The sequence below is a fragment of the Chaetomium globosum genome, genomic scaffold (genome assembly GCF_000143365.1).
Source record: "Chaetomium globosum CBS 148.51 scaffold_2 genomic scaffold, whole genome shotgun sequence".
In the NCBI taxonomy this organism is placed as follows: domain Eukaryota; kingdom Fungi; phylum Ascomycota; class Sordariomycetes; order Sordariales; family Chaetomiaceae; genus Chaetomium; species Chaetomium globosum.
Window position 1 is genome coordinate 257,392 of NT_165977.1, and position 20,408 is coordinate 277,799.

The window sequence follows — 20,408 nt, forward strand, 5'->3', positions numbered from 1 at the left end:
TACGGTATCCCCGGACCATACGGTCCGACGGCTGCCCTGACAGTGCTTGCAGCTTTGTGGGCTCGCGTCGCGGCCCAGGCAAAGAATTACCACCCCTTGGCTCAGGTTACGACAGAGCAAGACGCTCGCCCAAGTCAAGCAGGCTATCGTGTTGGATTATTTCGAGATGTGGCCTCATGAAGTTCTGCTTACGGCATGTAAACACCAAGACTGGCTCGTGTTGCTGTCCGCAGTTACGGAACTTGCTCTCGTCGCAGCCCTGGCATTGTCGACTTCGTTCATCATCCCTTCTCCCCTCACAGTCACACAACGAATCCCAGTGATGCTCGAAAGCACGTTTGCAAATGACACGACTTCGCTCCCGCTAACTGCCGCGGAGGCCTTCATGACGATGACGGCCTTTGTCAATAACACACTGCCAAAACCCCACGGCACCTCGGCTCACTTCGCCTACCAGGAATTTAGTTATGGCAGTACCATCGACACACAGGCCGAGATATCTACTACTGTGAGCGGAATTTCTGTCGATGTTCAGTGCCAGAGTGCCGAGCTCGATTCGTGGTACTTTGCTAGCAATGTGGCTGGCCATAACATAGACGTCGCCATTCAGACACCAGGGTGCAAGCTAAGCTATCACCAATATGACGTGAACTCGTCGAGCACTGTAACACGCACAGTCGGCCGCTACTGGGTCGATTATTGCAACGGAGACCGCAACCGCCCGGAGAACCTTCGCATCGGAGTGGCAGTTGTCGAGATGGAGGAGGATTACTATCCGACAAATAACACGCGCATCTCCGGCATCTACCATCCCCAAATAGACCTGACCATGAAGCGTTCGGTGCAAATCATGTGTACCCCAACATATGACATGGCTAACCTGGTCATTCATTCTCAAGCTGGATCTGTCGAAAGCGTTACTATGTTTGGGGATGCACAGCCGGGGAAATTGGGCAACGTCAGCGTTGCAGACCTGATGGGTTGGATGGACTACGACTACACCGGGACCGGATTCCTAAATCTGTGCAGCGGAATGCCCCACCTGCCAGGGTTCTGCGGTAGAGAGTCTACTCTTGATCTAGATCAACGCATGCTGCTGGCGCTCCTTCTCTTCGACCCGTCCCCAACACCGAACCCGTCTTCCCTGGCCGATGAAGGCCTGCTCCAGAAGCTCACGGCCGCGTTTTTTCGAGAGTACGTCATTCAAGTCATCCACAGTGGTTTGACGGTACCCATTTCGGAGACCATCAACGGCACGCTCACCAGGCCCGAGGATCGCCTAACGGTCCGCCCCCTAACGGCACACTGTATGGCGGCTGCCTTTGCCGTGTCGACGGCCCTGGCCGCCATCCTGGCCGCCATCACACCACGAGGGGGAATTCTCCCGCGAGCGCCCAATACGATCGCGGGTATGGCCACGGATTTAGCAACAAACCGGCACGACTGGGAACGATGGACTTCTCTGACAGCAGTAAAATCGAGAATGCGGCGTGAAACCAGAATCGAGGGAGCCCCTGATCAGGAGAGCCGCATGAAAGTGTCATGGTTGTGGCGGCCGCACCCGTTACAGACCCGCCGCTCAGGGCCGACCGCGCCTGTTAGCATCCATGATGGTAACCCGTCGTCCAAAATACCCATCATAATTCACCCCTTCACACGGTCCGCAGTCATCCTCGCGGTCATTATGTCCATCATAGTGCTCGAGGCCGTGCCACAGAGGGCGCAGGTGCGTGATAGTGTGGAAGGCGTCGCCGAAATCACTGCCGACGACACCTTTTTCAACGTGGTGTGGTCGTACGGACCTGCCATCGTTGTGCTCCTTCTTAGCAGCTATCAAACATCCGTCGACATCATCACGCGGTCCCAACAACCCCTCAAGGCCATGTGTCGACAGCGGGGAGCATCACATCCGTCCAGCGTCTGCTTAAACCTAATCGATAGGTTACCTCCGGCTACTCTCATTACCGAGATAAGGACGGGGAGCCTGGTTGCCTTGACCGCAACGGCGGCTAGCATACTGGCATCCCTCCTCGCGGTCTTTTCGGCATCGCTCTACAGCATCAAGTCGATTGACCTGTCGTCGCCCAACCGGGTCCAGCTACTCGACTCCTTCGCCCCATATCTCAGCCGGGAGTACGAGGTCAGCGAATGGGGCCTGATAACTGCGCCCCTGATTCTGACCAAGAATATGTCTTACCCAGCCTTTACATACGAGAAGTTGGTTTTTCCCACTCTCAGACTCGAACATACCTTTGTTGGAAACCAAACTGGGGATCCAGGGCTGTCACTCGATGCTCCGTTCAATGTCACGACTCAGATACCCGCCGTGCAATCCCGACTAAACTGCAGGTTTTACGACTCGTCAGAAATGATATCCGGCATGAGAGAAAACCACCATTGGACGGTGGAAATCCCGGGGGCAACGGTCATCCACGATTATGAAGTTGACAAAGACCAGACCTGCACCATTTCAGTCTTCTCTTCGAACAACTCAGACTTTGCGCTTGGGGTTAGCGGTGTCACCATAGAAGAGCCCGAAATCGGGGATCCCAGCGGGGTCGGGGGGCCCTCGATAGAGAATTGTGCGGCCGATTATCTCTACATTTGGGGCACAGCTTCGCCCGCAGTCAATGGCTCGTCCCTCGCCGTGTACGGCTGCAACGAGACCATCGAGGCGGTGGAGGTAGCCGTGCACCTGCTCGGACGAGACCTACGGATCGACCCGTCCAACCCGCCGCGGATCGTCGACGGCACCCAGGCAGCAGTTACCGCGCTGCGGCCAAACAAAACCTTCAACCTCGCAGGATTAAACGGGCGCGCGCCGTCGGAAGACATATACCTCCACAATCTGGGCTATCAAGCCATGTTGGTGTCGGGCCCCGCCCAGGTCGACCAGTTCTTCAGCCTCCTGACCACGCCAGGCTCGCCCACCTCCCTCCCCCTCTCCTCCCTAACCAACCTCACCCAGAAACACCGCGTGGCCGAGGCCATCCACCGCCAGCACGGCATCATCCGCGCGCAGTCGCTCAACGCCGATTACCGCCGCCCGCGCAACACACCCGGCACCGTCACGCTCGGCGGCAGCCTGAATGCCACGCTCGACGGCCACCCCAACAACAACATTGACTACGACTTCGTCCCCGCCACCGTGACCGACCCGCAAGGCCGCACGCGCCATGATGCAGGACGCCACCTCAACGCGCGTCCTACAGGCGCTGCTGGCCGGAATCCTGCTGCTCTCTGCTGTGGGCTGGGCGGGCGGGACGGGGATGGGGAGCCGAGCTGCACGGCGGCTAGCTTCTGGCTCCGGTTCTGGTCCTGCCTCTGCGGCCGCTGCGGCCGCTGCGGCGGACTTGGACTGTGTCGTGTGGGGGCTGAGCTTGACATGCATTGCGGATGTCATGACCTTGTTGGCGGGGAGTGAGGTTTTTGAGGTCTTGCCGGCGGCGTCGGGGCTGGGGGGTCGAGGGGGGGATGGGATGGAGGAGGCGTTGCGGGGGCTGAGGTTCAAGCTGGGATGGGTGGGTGTTGAGGATGAAAAGGGGGGTTGGCGAGACCCGTTGGATATGGATGCCAGGGCGGACAGGGAGGGAAAGGTGGATGAAACGGAGGTAGGGACTGCTGTTGTTGGAGCGAAGGGCGGTGATCGGGTGCTTACTATCATTGTTACAACAAAAGGAGGGGACAAAAAATACGGGGATGTAAAAGCATGATGCCTGTGGTGGTGTATTACGTATTTTATGAGGGGATTCGATGCATCAAAAGATGTATAAAACTCAGCGCGACTGTGTGTGTAACAATTTCCCCGGGCTCCGGCTCCGAAGCTTCGGTCCTGCGGTCCTGCATCGTTCACGGAGGGCGGGGTCGTCTGGTGTTTAACCCGTCGTGCTCTTGGGAGATTTTGCATTTTCAGCGGATAGCGCCGGGCCTTGTTGCTTCCGCACAGGCGCTGCAATCTGGTTGCTCCACTATTGTGCAGCCCAGATCCGCCCAAAGCACGAGGACAGTGGGTCTCAACGAGGCTTCCACAACGTGCCGGGACCGACCTCCTTCCCCATCTTTTCGTCGTCCTAACGAAATTTCCTATCCAGAAATGGAAGCTGGGTCTTGAGATTTTGAATGGCAGATGCCTTTTTGAGCGTTGAAGTTTTCTTCGTTACGCTTCTTTTCCCATCCCACTTTCTGGCGGGTTCACCCCCTTGTCCCCCCAACGCGCGATTGTTCGGACGGCTTCTCACAAAGTCCTTCCCTGTCCCGCCGCTGCCGTCATTGGGGGTAGAGTGCAGGTTGAAGTGGAGCCGGGTTCGGACAGCGCCTGACCCCAAACCAAGAGCTTCCCATGAGTTCCTTGCGTCTTCTTGCCAGAGCAAGGTTTTTAGTTCCGTCGCCGTCTCTCAACTACGTGCCTCGGTCAAGCCGCCTCTCTGTGCTTACTGCAGTTGCTCACTCGCATATTTCTCGTCTGAGACCCTTGTCCTCGCTCTCGCTATCTTCGAAGCCCCCACCAAGAAGTTGCAAACTACCCCTCCGCCCCGCGTTTGCCTCTGCCCCCGCACCACTCATCGTCAGCTCCCGGCGGTATTGCTCCCACGCATCGTTCAGACACAGACTCGCAAACATGACGGACCGAGATATCCTCCCGGATACCTTTAAGCCTGCTCATTATGACCTCGTGATTAAAGACCTCGACTTCAAAAACTGGTCCTACAAGGGCAGCGTCAGGTAGGTTATCTCAACGGTTGTTCCCGGTTGGATATCTGTTGTTCTAACAACGTCAGGATCGATGGCGAGCTGGTCAAGCCGACCAAGGATATCGTGCTAAACACTCTGGAGCTCAAGCTACTCAACTCCAATATTGTCGTTACTCAGGGCAAGAGTGAACAGTCATGGGAGTCGACCACTTTCGCCGAGGATACCAAGACGCAGCGGTCCACCATCACCTTCCCCGAGGAACTGCCCGTGTCCACCAATGTCTCGTTGACCATCGACTTCACCGGCGAGCTCAACCATGACATGGCTGGCTTCTACCGCAGCCAGTACAAGCCTGCTGCCCCGGCCGCCCCGAGCGTGCCCCGCGATGACGAGTTCCACTACATGCTGAGCACCCAGTTCGAGGCATGCGATGCACGCCGTGCGTTTCCCTGCTTCGACGAACCGAACCTCAAGGCAACCTTTGACTTGGCCCTCGAGATCCCGGAGGACCAGGTGGCCTTGTCCAACATGCCCCAGAAGGAAACGAAGCCTGTGGATGGAGGCAAGAAGGTCGTCTCTTTCGAGCGCAGTCCGGTCATGAGCACTTACCTCCTTGCGTGGGCCGTTGGAGACTTTGAGTATGTTGAGGCCTTCACAGACCGCGAATACAATGGCAAGAAGTTGCCCGTTCGTGTCTACACCACGCGCGGGCTGAAGGAGCAGGGCCGGTGGGCGCTGGAGCATGCTCCCAAGATCATCGACTACTTCTCGGAACAGTTTGAGATCGACTACCCTCTTCCCAAGAGCGACATTCTTGCCGTGCACGAGTTCACCCACGGCGCCATGGAGAACTGGGGTCTGGTCACATACCGGATGACGGCTATCCTATTCGATGAGAAGCTTTCGGAGGCCAGGTTCCGCAACAGGATTGCTTACGTCGTTGCCCACGAACTTGCCCACCAGTGGTTTGGTAACCTCGTAACCATGGACTGGTGGGACGAGCTCTGGCTCAATGAAGGTTTCGCCACCTGGGCCGGTTGGCTGGCGACCGACCATCTGCACCCTGACTGGGAGGTCTGGCCGCAGTTCATCAACGAGGGCATGGACCAGGCCTTCTCGCTCGATAGCGTTCGGTCGTCTCACCCCATCCAAGTCGAGGTCCGCGATGCCCTCGACGTCAACCAGATCTTTGACAAGATTAGCTACCTAAAGGGCTGCTCCATGATCCGCATGTTGGCGTCCAACCTCGGCAATAAGACGTTCCTGAAGGGCATCGCCATTTACCTCAAGAAGAATGCCTATGGCAATGCCAAGACGGAGGTTTTGTGGGACTCGCTCAGTGAGGCGTCTGGCGTTGATGTCAACAGCATGATGAAACCCTGGATCGAAAAGATTGGCTTTCCCGTACTGAGCATCACCGAGGGCAAGCAGCAGATTTCCGTCAAGCAATCCCGCTTCCTCTCCACCGGCGACGTCAAGCCCGAGGACGACCAAACCACCTGGTGGGTACCGCTAGCCGTCAAAGGCAAGGTTGGCTCCGAGGGCATCGAGCCACTCACTCTTACGACGAAAGAGGCGACTTTCGACGGCATCAGCGAGGAGTTCTACCAGTTGAACTCTAATGCCACCGGCTTTTACCGCGTCAACTACCCCGAGTCCCGTCTCAAGCTCCTTGGTACCCAACTGGATCACCTCACAACCGAGGACAAAATCTTCATCACAGGCTCCGCCGCCGACCTTGCATTCTCCGGTTACGCCACAACCGGGGCCCTTCTCTCCTTCATCCAAGGCCTCAAGGGCGAGACTCACTACCGTGTCCTCAGCCAGGCTTTGGACTCTATTGGCACCCTCAAGTCCATCTTCGGTGATGATGAACAGATTAAGAATGGCTTGGCGAAGCTTACACTGGAGTTGATCGATAAAGCGCTAAAGCAAGTCGGCTGGGAGAGCGCCAAGGATGAGGACTTCAACACCGGCTTGCTGCGCAAGCGGCTGCTTCTCACCGCTGTTGTGAACTCGCACGAAGAGTACGTCCCTCACCTACGTCCCATCCTTGATGCTCATGCTAACTTTTCACAGGGTCACCGCCGCCGCTTTCGAGCGCTGGTCCGCCTACCAATCCAACCCCTCCGCCTCCCCCATCCCCGCTGACTTGCGTGCCCCCATCTACCGCGCCGCCATCCTCAAGGACCCTTCAGCCACGGTCAAGGCTCTCAAGCATGAGTGGTTCACCACGCCCGCCATCGACGGCAAGGAGATCTGCCTTCAGGCCCTCGGGCACACGGGCGACGAGGACATCATCAAGACGACCCTCCTCCCCTTCCTCTTCAACACCTCCCCGCCCGCAGCTGCCACCGACGTCATCCCGCCCGGCGACATGCACATCTTCGCAGGCGTCCTGTCCACCAACCGCACCGGCCGGCCGCTGCTTTGGGCTTTCCTGCGGGACAACTGGGATCAGTTCAACGCCAAGCTGGGCGGAAACCCAATTCTGGTCGACCGCATGGTGAATGTCAGCCTGCCGAGGTTCACGGATACCGAGACCCTGGCTGATATTGAGCGCTTCTTTGGCCCTGGAGGGGTCAGCACCAAGGGCTTCGACCGCACGCTGGAGCAGGTCAAGGACAAGATTCGGGGCCGTGCCGCCTACAAGGCGAGGGATACTGAGGGTGTCAGGGCCTGGCTTGTGGGGAATGGTTACGCATAAGTAGATGGGGATCGGAAAACTCAAGGGGCAAAACGAAGGTGCGTGTGTGGGGTTAGGATAGAGTACAGAAGACACGGTTCTCGAGTGAGATGGCCTGTGTATTGAGATGACTAAAGAAGTACATAAATCCTCACATATCGATCTGGCCCTAGATCTTCACGACTTGGATCTCCAAGTTTCCCAATACACGAAGTTAGATTTCAATGCCGGCCTAACCGAGATGTTCCACAATGACAGGCTGGAGAAGAAGAAGAAACAAGAAACAAGCGCGCATTGGGCCACAGCTGCTCTGGCGCGCAGCCAAAGCGCGTGGCTGCAGAGCCTTGTGTGACCACGGCACCAACGGACAAGTGAGCCTCGATCCAATCACTTCAAGTTGACCCCTTCCGCCTGACAATACCCAACATCTCGCACAGCTTATGGGACCGGCAAACCCTTTCCCACATTTGTCTCGCACAACTCACTCATGTCCACAACAAAAATCATTTGATATCTGCATATTCCAGCACCGTCATGACTTATCAAGATATCAACAGACCGGGCCAAACGGTGCGCCGCGTGCCATGTCATTTCTACGCCCGTGGATTGTGCTTGAAGGGCAGTGGCTGCCAATTCACACACGAGGGTCAGGATGCGCCATCACCGGCCCAACCAAGTTCGAGTGGAAAGGTACGCTGTCAGTACTTCGCCGCTGGCTATTGCGCGAGAGGGGACTCCTGCTTCTACGCACACGAGGCGCCGCCAACGCCAACGACATGGCGTGATCCTTTGCCTCCGCCTCTGCCTATGGTCCAGCCTCTTCCTCTGCCCATGACACAGTCTTTGCCAGTGGTTCAGCCGACGCCCCAACGTCCTACCAATTCACGGGCTCTAGCCGCTTGCAAGTTCTTTGCCAGAGGTGCGTGCAAAAACGGTACCGTTTGTCCGTTTGCACACCCCACGGCGAGCCCCGCGGCGGGCTCCAACTGGAGGCATGAGGATGGGAATGAAGAACAGGCCATGCAGACGAGTTTTGCGGGCCTGAGAATTGAACCCCAAACCCCGTTGGCAGCGGAAGAATCTGAGTTCAAGGTGTGCCGCCTCACTGAAATGTTCAATCTTCGAAGTTGACCTTTTGTACAGGAGGAGCCTTCTCACGACGACTGGACTCGTGAGCTCTCGGGGGTCTTGGCCCGCTTCGAGGGCGGCGCCGCTGTGTCTAAGGTGTCTTGCCCGTCCGACTTTTCCGCTATCCGCCTGAGCAACCTTCCGGCAGCCAGCTCCCCGGAGTCTGTAGTCGTTTTGTTGTCGGGCGTGGCAATGGCGGTTGAGGCGGAGAATGTGAGGGTTATTGTGCACCCAGAGTCGGGCACCTGTGGCGCCGACGTCACGGTCGAGGACCCAGCCTTTGCAAAGACAGCGTGCACCAGGCTGGGTTCTTTGTTTGTCACCGGCTCACGGATCGAAGCAGTCAGCATCCCCGTTCCCACGCCACGAGGGTCGAGCTTGTACAGAGTCGACCGTAGGAGGCTTCACTGCTCTTGGCACCGGCCGACTTGTGTTGCATGGCTTAACTTTGGGACCGAAGACAAAGCGCACAAGGTTTACGAGAAGTTCAAGGCCGGGGTATACGAGGTGCTCGACTGTGTCGTGAAGGCGAATCCGCCAAAAGGACAACAGGATCGATGGAACCCCTTGGCTTGGACTGTTATGTTGATGGACGTGCCCGGCACGGCTAGGATAAAAGACATCCTCCAAGTCATCCCCGAGTTTGACAGTCCGCGCCGTGTCACAATGGGGAAGCCGACCTATGGCTCCGACTTCGACTACGCTTGCGCTACTGTCAAGTCGATGCTGACCCAGTTTGGTCCCTTGGAGTGGTGGGAGGTATCTGCCAACGGCAAGGGAAAACGTATCAAAGCCCAAGCACGTTTCTTCGAAGAATCACACGCCAGAGAGGCGACGGCTTCTCTCGACGGCAAGCTGTTGCCTTTCAGCGATACGGCCAAACTGACGGTCCAGCTCATGACAACTGCCAAGTTCAAAATATCGACTCGGATATACGACGCGTTGAGCGGTCGGATCAGCTTACAAAAGCCCATCTGGGAAAGCCAGTCCCTCCATTATGTTGCCTATCCCCCCCACCGGGGATATCGTGTCTTGAAATTAGAGGGCCAGGACAGTACGACGCTAGCACAAGCCAAAAAGACCCTGGACCGCATCGTTGAGGGCGAGGTGGCGAGAAAGGATGATAAAGATCTGTGGCATGCCAACCTCGAAAGGAATGGTAAGGAATACAAGAAGCTCAAGCAAGTGGAGCAAGACAATGGGGTCGTCATTGTACGCGACAAGCGCAAATCCCAACTCAGGTTGTACGGTTCAGACGCAGCCAACAGGCGGGCTACGAAAGCCCTCGAGATCCTGCTCCAGAACGCCGTCTCTCACAGCCATGTCATTGAGCTCGACTCGGCAGGATTCCAATGGGCCTGCAAAGGCGGGTTCAAGACATTGGTATCACAGCTGGGAGACGGCAAAGCGACATTTGACATCGTATCTACACAGAAACGCATTCTCATCACTGGGTCCAAGGCAGACCACGCCGCCGCCACGGCTATAGTCGCAGCTCGGCAAACCGGCCCCGTCACCACACCCTCCGACACAGACACGACCTGCTCCGTCTGCTGGACCGACGCCGAAGAGCCCATCCGCACCTCCTGCAACCACCTTTACTGCAGCGACTGCTTCACCAACTTCTGCCACGCCCCCGCCTCCGGTACCGGCACCGCCTTCCGCATCACCTGCGTCGGCAACCTCGGCCACTGCGGCAAGACCCTGCCCCTCCCCGAACTCCAAGACCTCCTCCTCCTCATCCACCTTCGAAGCCATCCTCGCCGCCTCCTTCGCCGCCCACATTCGCTGCCACCCCACCCTCTTCCGCTACTGCCCGACCGCCGACTGCGCGCAAATCTACCGCGCCACCAACACCGCTACCACCCCGTCCTCCTCCACCTCCAACGACGGTCCTGCCACCTTCACATGCAGCAAATGCCTCGCCGCCACCTGCACCGCCTGCCACGCCACGCACCCCGCCAGCGTGACATGCGCCGAGCACAAGGAGGTCACGTCGGGGGGGTATGCGGCGCTCGAGCGGGCGAAGAGGGCGCTGGGGGTGAAGGACTGTCCGAAGTGCAAGACGCCGATTGAGAAGGTGGATGGGTGTAATCATATGACGTGCGGGGGGTGCAACACGCATATTTGTTGGGTGTGTATGGAGACGTTTGGGACGGGGGGGTTGTGTTATGAGCATTTGAATAGGAGGCATGGGGGGATTGGGGGGTTGAGGGAGGAGAGGGGGGGGGTGTGGCGGTGGGATTGATGGATGGGTGGGGAGGGGTTGGAGTTGATGTGTAAGGCTGAGATGGGATTTTTTTGGTGGTTTGGTGTTTGTCAGTCAGGTCAGGTCGATCGATCTGTTGACGCTATCTCCGGAAGAGGGAACACAATCGAAGACGATAATATTATCAAATCAGCAATCACATCAACGATAACTACTACCTACCTCCCTGTGTACTTCGATTGCGGCGCCTTCTTGGGCAAACTCTTGGCTTATGTAGGGGGATTGCGTTTCCAATGCTTAGACCTCCAATTTTTTGGAAACGACACTCAGACGGAAAGATCGGGGAGAAAGAATTGATTGATTGCTCCGTCTTCATCCTCAGTGGCGGGCATCGCCCTGACCTCCTTCTATTGCTTCTTGTTCAGCCCCTAGAACCCCTTTTGCACTAGCGCATCGGCAGCCGAGATTCCGTGTTTCAATTGCCACAACTTCCAACACTGGTATCCGCAAGAAGGTTCCATGTGGCGAATCCAACACACCCCCTCAGTCGACTGCCATTTTAGCAGCTAGCTGAATAACTTCTTGGTGTTTTGGACCGCAGATGTAGCCGGCCGCTTGGCCGGCCTGACCGTCACCAGGGCAGCCTCCTCCTCCAACTCGTCGATACCAGATTCCTCCCACTGGGAACGTTTGCGCCGAACTGACGGCTTCGCCGGCCTCGGATTTGTCCCTGATGCTGGGACTGGTGGCGTTGAGGTCTGTAGGACAGCTGGCGCAGTTGAAGGCGGTGCCTCAGGTGCCTTAGTCTCTTGTCCCGCAAAGGGGCCGCTCCCTCTGGTCTGCCCCTTGGCTTTCACAGTCGCTGGAGGGAGGTAGAGGACCCGGTGACTTCACTGCAGGTGCCAGCGGCAGAAAGTGGCAGGCGGTGAGGTATTTCGCCGGCAGAAAGGTGGGGCTACTGTTCAAGGAGTGATTTTCTACTGTTCAAGGAGTGGAACTCTCCGGAAGAGCCTGAGGGCTGGCATTGCGTTGAGGGTGGATGGTAAGTACAAGTAAATTTGAGTGAAAAAGGAACAGGTTTGGGGGTGAACGGCAGCACAAGAAAAACTTGTTCTCGGAGACCAAGGGTACCGACAGCGGAAGATATACCTAAACGGGTAAGAAAAGAAGAGTGTCACGGTGTGTCGTGCAAGCGCCTTGACGTCTTGGCGCGCCCGCGGGCTGTACACGACTCGTAATTTTTTGAGGTGCTGGGAAGGGGACCGTAAGAGAGGAAGAACTATTGGGACTCGTTATTATACCAATCGCCCTCCTAGATGCGGGGGGCTACTTACTTCTATATTCTCATAGTTAGATCACCTTGTGTAGTATCTAATTTCACTACGTGATTGGTAATGCGGATAAAACGCGTTGAGATGTTGATGGATTTATCTCTGTTTCCTTCCTTACCAGCCCGACCGAAACATCAAAAGTGGTGTGCAACCCGCACACACGGGCCAAGGTCTCCAAGCAGGAGGTTGCCACACAGCATCAGCGCGTGCCACAGGTGCTATGGGTCGCGGCGCATCGGTGACTAACCCGATCCAGGATGAACATTACAACAACTTACTGATAAGACCGAAGACGAGAATATCTGAGCTTCTTCTGAGAGACTCCTGTATACCTACCGAATTAACTACCTAGGTACCTAGGTACCTGACTTGTGAAAGCCTACCGATAGGGGTGGTCGCCAGGTCACGAGTAGCCGCAAGCCCGCAACCGGCACAGTTCGACCTGACTAGCATAATAGAACTTAGGTAGGTAGGTACCTTGGTAGATAAAGCGCCAGCCAGGCAAATGCACCCACGCATCAGCAGGGGACACATTAAAGCGGGAATACAATCCTATACCCGCACCGTCTCCTGGGGCTCCTTGTACCACGCTAGCGTTCCCAGCGGCCTATAATAACTACGTCCGCTGTACCTACTGAGGCTTCGTGTCAACATCAACCTTGCCCACACCGAGCAGTAGCCTAGTGATAGCCTCGTCGCCGTTCCTATAGGCCCAAAACAGCGGTGTTCGGCCGTCCTCATCCTTCACGTGGATATCGACCTTGCCCGTACCGAGCAGCAGCTTGACTATGGCCTCGTCGCCGTTTCTGGCAGCCCACCACAAGGGCGTCTGGCCACGGCCGCTCTCCGCGTTGACATTAGTGACCTTGCCTGTGCCAAGCAGCAGCCTAGCAATAGCCTCAAGTCCATTCTTAGCAGCCCAAAACAACGGCGTTCGGCCGCCGTTATCCTCCGCGTTGACATCGGCCTTGTCCGTACCGAGTAACAGCTTGACGACCGCCTGGTTGTCGTTCTTGACGGCGTACGACAACGGCGTCAGGCCATATTTATCCTTTGCGTTGATATTGGCCTTGCCCGTGCTGAGCAGCAGCTTGACGAGTGCCTCGCAACCATTTTCAGCGGCGTATGACAACAGCGTTTGGCCGTCCTCATCATAGGCATCGATATCGATTTTGTCCGTGGAGAGAAGCTGATCAACAGCCTCAAAATAGCCGCCATCGGAAGCTGCCTGGAGGGCCGCAAATGTGGCTTCAACCGAGTAGTCACCTTCCAGAAGAACATCGAGCCTTTCGATATCACCTCGAGCTGCTACACTCCACAAATCCTGGTCTCTTTCTGATTCGGACGTCCCGTCGTGAGATTGGGACGCTGGACTTAAACTCATGGCAGCTACTGGGGTGCATGTACCTATGTACATGGAGATGCGTTCGCTGTGGCGGTTCAGGTGTTGACAACCTTTGTTAAGAGGCCGCATGTTATCGACCGAACATCGCCGAGTTGAGGGCGTCCTGGGGCCCTTTATCCCCAGAGCGAGCGGGGCCGGGGCTGTGCCACACTTGCTGCATTTTGCTGCACAGCCGGCGTCACCGTTCTCTCTCAAGTACCCATTCATTACACTGTGAAGCAGACGGGCAGCACTCAATAATAGAAGCGAAGAAGCCCTTGTTTGATCCCTCTCACCAAAAAGGATAAGCTTTTTAATATTGATACCACCAGACGGTAAGTGTCATCCTAGATCTCGCTCCATCTGCTCTTGTCACGAATATGCCAACAGGTGGGACCTCGGGGGCGCGGGACGCCCCGAGCCAGTCGTTTCAGGAACCAATCAGGAGAGGCTGGAAGGTGCTCAGTGTAATCGGGGAAACGGGGAACAACGGGAAACTGAGCACACTGAGCATGGAAGCTATGCAGCTAATCAGGACACGGGAAGAACGGAAGTGATCAGTGTGATCAGTGTCTTCAAACTCGGGGGGACACTGAGCACACTGAGCACTCAGGAATCAGACAGATATATAGTCACTCGTTCTGGAGAGCTCTGGGAGTTCTCCAGTTAGCAATCACAACTACAGTTCGCTACAAGCTCGTGAAGCCTACTGTTGAGACAAGTCTTTGTTGTGCACCCTTTGGCTGCACCGAACCTAAGCACCCTCGAGAGATTACCTTCACCGAAGCTGAACCCTAACAGGACAGGGTCCTGAAGCAGGTTCGTCACAGCTCTCTTTCGGCAATTCAACAAGACCCAGTTAGAATTTAGATTCCCTTTCGAGACATACAATCCCCGCCCCCACGGGTTTGGCTGAGTCACATTCTTGTCCCAGTGCCCCCTTTGCGTCACAGCCACCTCTAAACCACAACACCTCGTTGAGTCCCCATCGGAACAGCATCTGTGGCCTCCATCCTACCCGTGTCCTTCGCAACAATTCCCCTACAGCTTCCTATCGCCTTACGGTCTTACTCTTCGTTTCATTTTGCCTTGTGCGAGAATTGTGCGAGAAGATGGGATCCAAAGGCTCACTTAAAACACCAAAAGGAACCCGTGATTGGGTGGGTGGAGATCTGCTCCTGCGCAACCACATCTTGTTAGTTCCCGTATCTGGCTCAATGACTGGGAACTTAAAGCCCGCTAACAATGGCACAGCCAAACGATCAGCACCGTCTTAGAGCGCCACGGCGGAGTCCCCCTCGACACGCCCGTGTTCGAGCTCCGAAGCATCCTCTCGGAAAAATACGGCGAAGACTCCAAGCTGATCTACGACCTAGCCGACCAGGGAGGCGAGGCATGCTCGCTGCGCTACGATCTGACAGTCCCGTTCGCGCGCTGGCTGTCCATGCGTACCGACGTCCAGCATATCAAGCGCTACCAGATCGCCAAGGTCTACCGGCGCGACCAGCCCGCCATCTCGCGTGGTCGTTTGCGCGAGTTTTACCAGTGCGACTTTGATATTGCTGGTGTTTACGGCCCTATGATTCCCGATGCCGAGGTTCTATGTATTATCGCCGAGGTATTTGAGGCGTTCGAGATTGGTGTCGCCGTTAAGCTCAACCACCGCAAGATTCTTGATGAGTTGTTTGAGATAGCTGGCGTGCCGGCTGATAAGATACGTACAACCAGCTCTGCCGTGGATAAGTTGGACAAGGCGCCGTGGGACGAGGTTAGGAAGGAAATGCTGGAGAATGGACTTTCGGAAGAGGTTGCGGACCGTGTGGGTGGCTACGTGCAGCGCAAGGGCAGCATGGGCGAGATGCTGGAAAACTTGGATCTGATTCCGATCTCGCCACAAGTAAGCCCTTGATGGAGGGTATTGCGAAGATGAAGCTACTCGCATCTTACCTCGAGGCTATGGGCGTTATCGACCTAGTCTCGTTCGACCTGTCGCTTGCAAGGGGACTCGACTACTACACGGGCTTGATCTACGAGGTGATCGTCGGAGACGGCGCCAGTGATCGTACCCAAGTTGGCAGTATTGCTGCGGGCGGTCGTTATGACGATCTGGTGGGCATGTACGGTCGTCGCCCCTTGCCGTGCGTCGGCATATCGTTTGGCATGGATCGCATTTTTACCATCCTCGACGCCCGGCGTGAAAAGAAGAGCAGCTCCGATCTCGGCGGTCAAGTGCAAGTCTACATCATGGCATTTGGCGGTAAAGAGTTCGATGGGCTTTTATTAGAGCGCATGCGGGTGGCTCGCCAGCTATGGGCAGCAGGGATTCGAGCCGAGTTCGCCGCCAAGGTGAAACCGAAACCACTTCAGCAGTTCAACACATCCGAGGGCGTACCCGTTGCGGTCATACTCGGTCAGGGTGAGGTAGAGGCCGGAAGGGTGCGGGTGAAGCGCCTTCATGTCGGGGACAAGGCCGCGGAACAGAAAGATAAGGGGCAGCTGGTGGCGAGAGAGGGACTCGTGGAAGAAGTTGTGACGAACCTACTTCTGGACCCGGTCCTGTTAGGGTTCGGCTTCGGTCGAAGGTAATCTTTCAAGGGTGCTTAGGTTCGGTGCAGCCAAAGGGTGCACAACAAAGACTTGTCTCAACAGTAGGCTTTCGAGCTTGTAGCGAACTGTAGTTGTGATTGCTAACTGGAGAACTCCCAGAGCTCTCCAGGACGAGTGACTATATACTATCTAGGATCCGAAGTACCTCTGTACTTTCCCTTGCGAGACGCCAGGTGCTATGTTGCTATGTGCTATGTTCTGACTTAGCACCATAGCATCTTAGCACCTTGCAGCTTGGTTGGCGCCCCTGTCCCTTGTCCCGATTGGTCCATCTAGCGATTGGCCCGGGGCGTCCCGCGCCCCTAAGTCCCACCTATTGGCATATTCGTGACAGAAGTGCGCAAGCTGTTGGCGTCTACAACCCTCTCGAGCCCCGAATGACTTGCCACTCTCATGTGGCGTTCGTAACGGGCCCGGAGCTCTTTACGATACGCTTCTATCCGACGCCATCTCGAGCGTCGGCATGCTGCAGCAAACCGGATGTCCTAGGAAGCCCGTTGTGGAAACTGATCTGGCTATGGTAGGCCGGATACGAGCATTTCGCCGACACTTTGAGTAGTAGATAGTGGAGGATCATGAAGAAATAGAGGGGGGTCTTAGATCGGCGCTCCATAATGCATGGGGTCTCGTCGTAAGGGGCTAGACCGAGGGGGTTTATAATAACACCTTAAGAGAAGGGTGAGCTGCCCAAACCGTGTTGGAAGATTTCGTGTACTCGGCCGGTGGTGTATTAGCAGTTGGCTTTGGAAAACGCCGTTCAAATCTCTAGTGGCGGTTCCGAAGGTCGGCATTGTAGGCAATATGGTTCCGCACGTTAGCGATGATGGTCCCATCGCAGTGTGAGAGGAGCTATAGGGGCCTGACGTAAAAGGTGACCGCGTCGTGAATGGCTTTTGATGGGCTACTGGTGTGGAGGTGGCAGAAAAGGAACCGGAGAGTGCCTTCAGCTCTTGACAGGTGTATTCGGAAGTTGAATTGTAACTCGGGAAATCCACCAACAAGGGAGTTCCTGACAAATGTCCTACGTTAAGCATCAAAAATAGGGAGATACATCGGCATGCAGGCTTGGAAATCGGTTTACTAGTTATTAGAAACAGGTGGACAGAAGCAGGGCTTGCCAGACATATCTAAACCAGACATCAACTTGCGAGCACTGTTTATTATAATGGCCAGGGGCGCCGGCAGACCAAAGCATGTACTGACCGTTCGGTCACTTAACAACAGCGCGATTCAAAAGGCAAAACTGATTCTTTTTTTTTTTTGGTTGGAGGCCCCGTCTCCGCTGTATGTAACTAACTGGTTATGCCAGTGGATCGAAGGCTCTCACGACGGGCCATTTGCCCGGGCCCGTGATGAATCGACTCTGGATAGAACAGCCTCTTCGTTTCCCGTATCTTTTTATAGGGCCCGAGATCAGGCCGGGTTAGTCCCGATGGAGCAGTTTTGCTTTATGTTGGTGAGCTGCGGACTTTCATGTGAACCATCGAACCCCTGAGGCCTAATATTTCCTCCTGCCTTTTTGGCCTCGGGATGAGTCCACAACGCAAGACCGTGTTCGGCATCATGTCCGTCTCTCTGCGTCACGGGGCGACCTCCTAGATAGAACACTGCAGTAGCCGTCGACCACAGGACGGTACCAAATTATTGATTTCACTAGCTCGTGTCGGGAAAGCTGCCGTGCATGTTATTCGTCGGCCAGGGTAGAGATTACGTGAAAAAGAGCTTCGCTTGCGGTAACTAGTGCTGGATTGCTGTTGGATAAGCGGCCACTTCCATTAAGAGGGCAGAGGTCTTGGTTCGGGGCGGCGGGTTGGGCGCAAGATAAGCGAATAGCATCCCACACACTTGTCGACAATGAAGCAGCCCTCAGTCTTTTGCAGCCCATCGCGCGTTGGCGCGTTGCGGGCCGCAACAATAAACACCAGTCGGCCAAGGGGCGGTCAGCTATTTTTGTCCCGAGGCTTCCAGCGTCGCAACCCCCATCACATCTGGGTGGTACAGACTCCAGCAAGAAAGGGACGGCTTCTCGCATCGCATATTGTGTAAATACCAACGGCAAATAATCTCGGCAAACGTGGCTCGCCCTGCTGGCTCGGGAGTCCGAGACCCACGAACCGGGACACCGCGGAGCCTAACACCCGCGAGGACGCAACCGGGTCAAGCCCACTGACGCAGAGAAGGGATCCGACTTTAAGGTAGGACCCGAGTTATTCCAGATCCGGCCGTTGGGGCCGCAGGTGTGACCTCTCCTCCGTGGGGGGGAGAGAGAGAAGACTACGCGCAACGGCTCAAAACGAGACGAAGGGCCATGGGTCACTAGGCTGCAAGGCACGCCTGACAATGGCACGACAAACGGTGTTTTACAGTGTACAGGCTCGGTGCCTTGGCTTGCCCGCCCAGCCGCGTCTGCCCTAGCTGGCGGCGCGGGCGGAAAGAGACAAGCGAGTTTCTGACCAACCCTAGGGTCTCCTCCAAGCTTATCCAGGCGAGGAGGAGCTTGCAGATCGATGTCACCATCTCCGACACGGAGCACGCGGGGTCACGGGGCGATCCGGGCGGTTGACGTCGTGGTGGTGGTGGTGTGTGCCGTGGGTTTGGAGCGGCGCGCGGGATGTGCTCATGCTTGCCCGTGAGGAGCAGCCTACAGTCTAGCGGAAGCCACATGCTCCCTATCTCAACGCTAGTTGTCTCCTCCGGTGAGAGGAAAAGGGGATGGGGAAGATGCAAGTGTATATTCCGCACCAATGGAGATTCTCTACTCCAGATCGAGGCGACTTCCCGCAGTGGGGGCCTTGGGGGGTGGCTTCGCCTACCGTGTCGGTTGGGCAGTGAAGATAGATGACGAGAAGATGCCGAAGGGGCCAGTCGACTTGCTCGGTGGTGTGTTTAGTCCTCCGAGAGTTTGATGACGGTTTTGGGAATAGCCTGGGGGCTTCAGGCGGGAAAGCCCGAATGCTGTCTCACATATCGGAACCGCAACGGCCGTTACGAGGGGTGTTGATTGCATCTTGGGAAATGTGAACCATGTAATTTTACTTGTCGACATGGGTGAAGGGGGATGGAAAAAGAAAGAAAAATCAATCTGAAAAAACAAAACAAAACCAAAAACATTCAGCCTCATGGCATGCCGCTCTCGGGACGAACAAGAGATGTTGAAGAGTGTCCTCCTTTGTGTGTGTGTGTGTTATGAATGATCCAGGCCCAGACCAACAAGATGACGTCCGTCGGCCCACTGGCTGCTTGAAACGTTTCATCGGAATCGTGGGTCCTTATCCCGGGCAGCAGCACGGCAAGCAGCACGCACCTCAGATCTCGGTCCCGACCACCTGCCAAACTTTTTTTTTTTCTTCTTTCCTCATCAAGCCAGCAAGCAGGGCAAGGCAGGGGCATGTGACATCTCCCGGTTTCCCTGGTGGTCGTTCGTGCCTGCCTTCCCGGAAGCGAGCGGTGGGTACGGTTAAACCTCGGAAATATGCCGTGAGCACGATTAGGCGGCGCTGACCGAAGCGGTGGAAGGGGCAATCCGGGGTGGTCACTGCCAAGGCCGGGGTTGATGCAGGACCCTGGGAAGGACCTGCCAGTGATTGTGCTGATCGCGGCGAGGGGGGACGGGCAAAATCTGAAGCGGCTGAAGCTCACTTTTTGGGCCCGGGTGGGCGGCGAAACCAGTTTTTTTATTCCTTACAAGACGAACGGCAAGTGCGGGCGGTATCAGGCTGATGGGATCGACGCGGATTTATTGCGGACCTGGCTTGCCTGGCTGGCTGGGATCGCCGACATCACGACTTTTTCTGCGATAGGATTTGTTCGATGAGGCTGTTCTGCTGCTGTGCATCCCCGGGAAGCGCTAAAACCATAGACGAATCACGGCGAATTTGCAGGTACTGGTCGAGCCAGTGGCAATTCGTTTTCGGAGTCCCACCTGAGCCTTGGAATCGCGGGCCGCAACGCGGCTGGCGGGTGCCACTTCTTTCAGGAGTTGCGGAGTTGTGGTTCCGACAAACGACCCACTGGACGAGATCGGGACCAATTGGGCCTGTTGGAGCGTCTCTCGCATGGTCCAGAATCCCAAATTGCGCCGGATGGGCGTCCCTTGACAGCCCTGGGCGGGCCCCGGAACCAGCTAAAGGCTAGCCGCATTCTCCGCCGAGACTGTGGGATTGACGTCGAAGGTGCAACGACAGAACTGGGAACACACAGTCCCAATGCCCTCCACTGACATCCAATGCATCCAATACATCCAATGCATCCAATGGCCTTGCCCCCAAAGCGAGGACCCCCCCCCCCACATATAACCCGAACCTTTCCCGGCGACGAAAGCATTCTAAGTAACCAGCTAGGGGCGCCCTGGCGGGTTCCTGAATTTTTCTT

The 20,408-nt window shown here is 56.2% G+C and overlaps 5 protein-coding genes across 5 annotated transcripts; 4 read left to right on the forward strand and 1 right to left on the reverse strand.

Moving 5' to 3' along the window:
* Positions 1–391: 391 nt before the first annotated feature.
* CHGG_02217 (uncharacterized protein) lies at positions 392–3,424 on the forward strand (the record flags this gene model as incomplete). Its single annotated transcript, XM_001228732.1, has 1 exon — positions 392–3,424. The coding sequence occupies one exon, from the start codon at positions 392–394 to the stop codon at positions 3,422–3,424; it is 3,033 nt and encodes a 1,010-aa protein (XP_001228733.1).
* A 915-nt stretch (positions 3,425–4,339) lies between these two features.
* On the forward strand, positions 4,340–7,399 carry CHGG_02218 (uncharacterized protein; the record flags this gene model as incomplete). The annotated part of the gene is made up of 3 exons (XM_001228733.1): positions 4,340–4,722; positions 4,779–6,719; positions 6,772–7,399. 3 exons carry the CDS (start codon positions 4,340–4,342, stop codon positions 7,397–7,399), a joined length of 2,952 nt encoding a protein of 983 aa, XP_001228734.1.
* A 513-nt stretch (positions 7,400–7,912) lies between these two features.
* On the forward strand, positions 7,913–11,688 carry CHGG_02219 (uncharacterized protein; the record flags this gene model as incomplete). The annotated part of the gene is made up of 5 exons (XM_001228734.1): positions 7,913–8,470; positions 8,522–9,889; positions 10,041–10,596; positions 11,317–11,471; positions 11,575–11,688. 5 exons carry the CDS (start codon positions 7,913–7,915, stop codon positions 11,686–11,688), a joined length of 2,751 nt encoding a protein of 916 aa, XP_001228735.1.
* Positions 11,689–11,889: 201 nt separating this feature from the next.
* Positions 11,890–13,611, reverse strand: CHGG_02220 (uncharacterized protein; the record flags this gene model as incomplete). The annotated part of the gene is made up of 5 exons (XM_001228735.1): positions 11,890–11,994; positions 12,050–12,051; positions 12,325–12,359; positions 12,682–13,453; positions 13,530–13,611. The coding sequence occupies 5 exons, from the start codon at positions 13,609–13,611 to the stop codon at positions 11,890–11,892; spliced, it is 996 nt and encodes a 331-aa protein (XP_001228736.1).
* Positions 13,612–14,542: 931 nt separating this feature from the next.
* On the forward strand, positions 14,543–16,016 carry CHGG_02221 (uncharacterized protein; the record flags this gene model as incomplete). Its single annotated transcript, XM_001228736.1, has 3 exons — positions 14,543–14,625; positions 14,685–15,327; positions 15,384–16,016. The coding sequence occupies 3 exons, from the start codon at positions 14,543–14,545 to the stop codon at positions 16,014–16,016; spliced, it is 1,359 nt and encodes a 452-aa protein (XP_001228737.1).
* Positions 16,017–20,408: the final 4,392 nt, after the last annotated feature.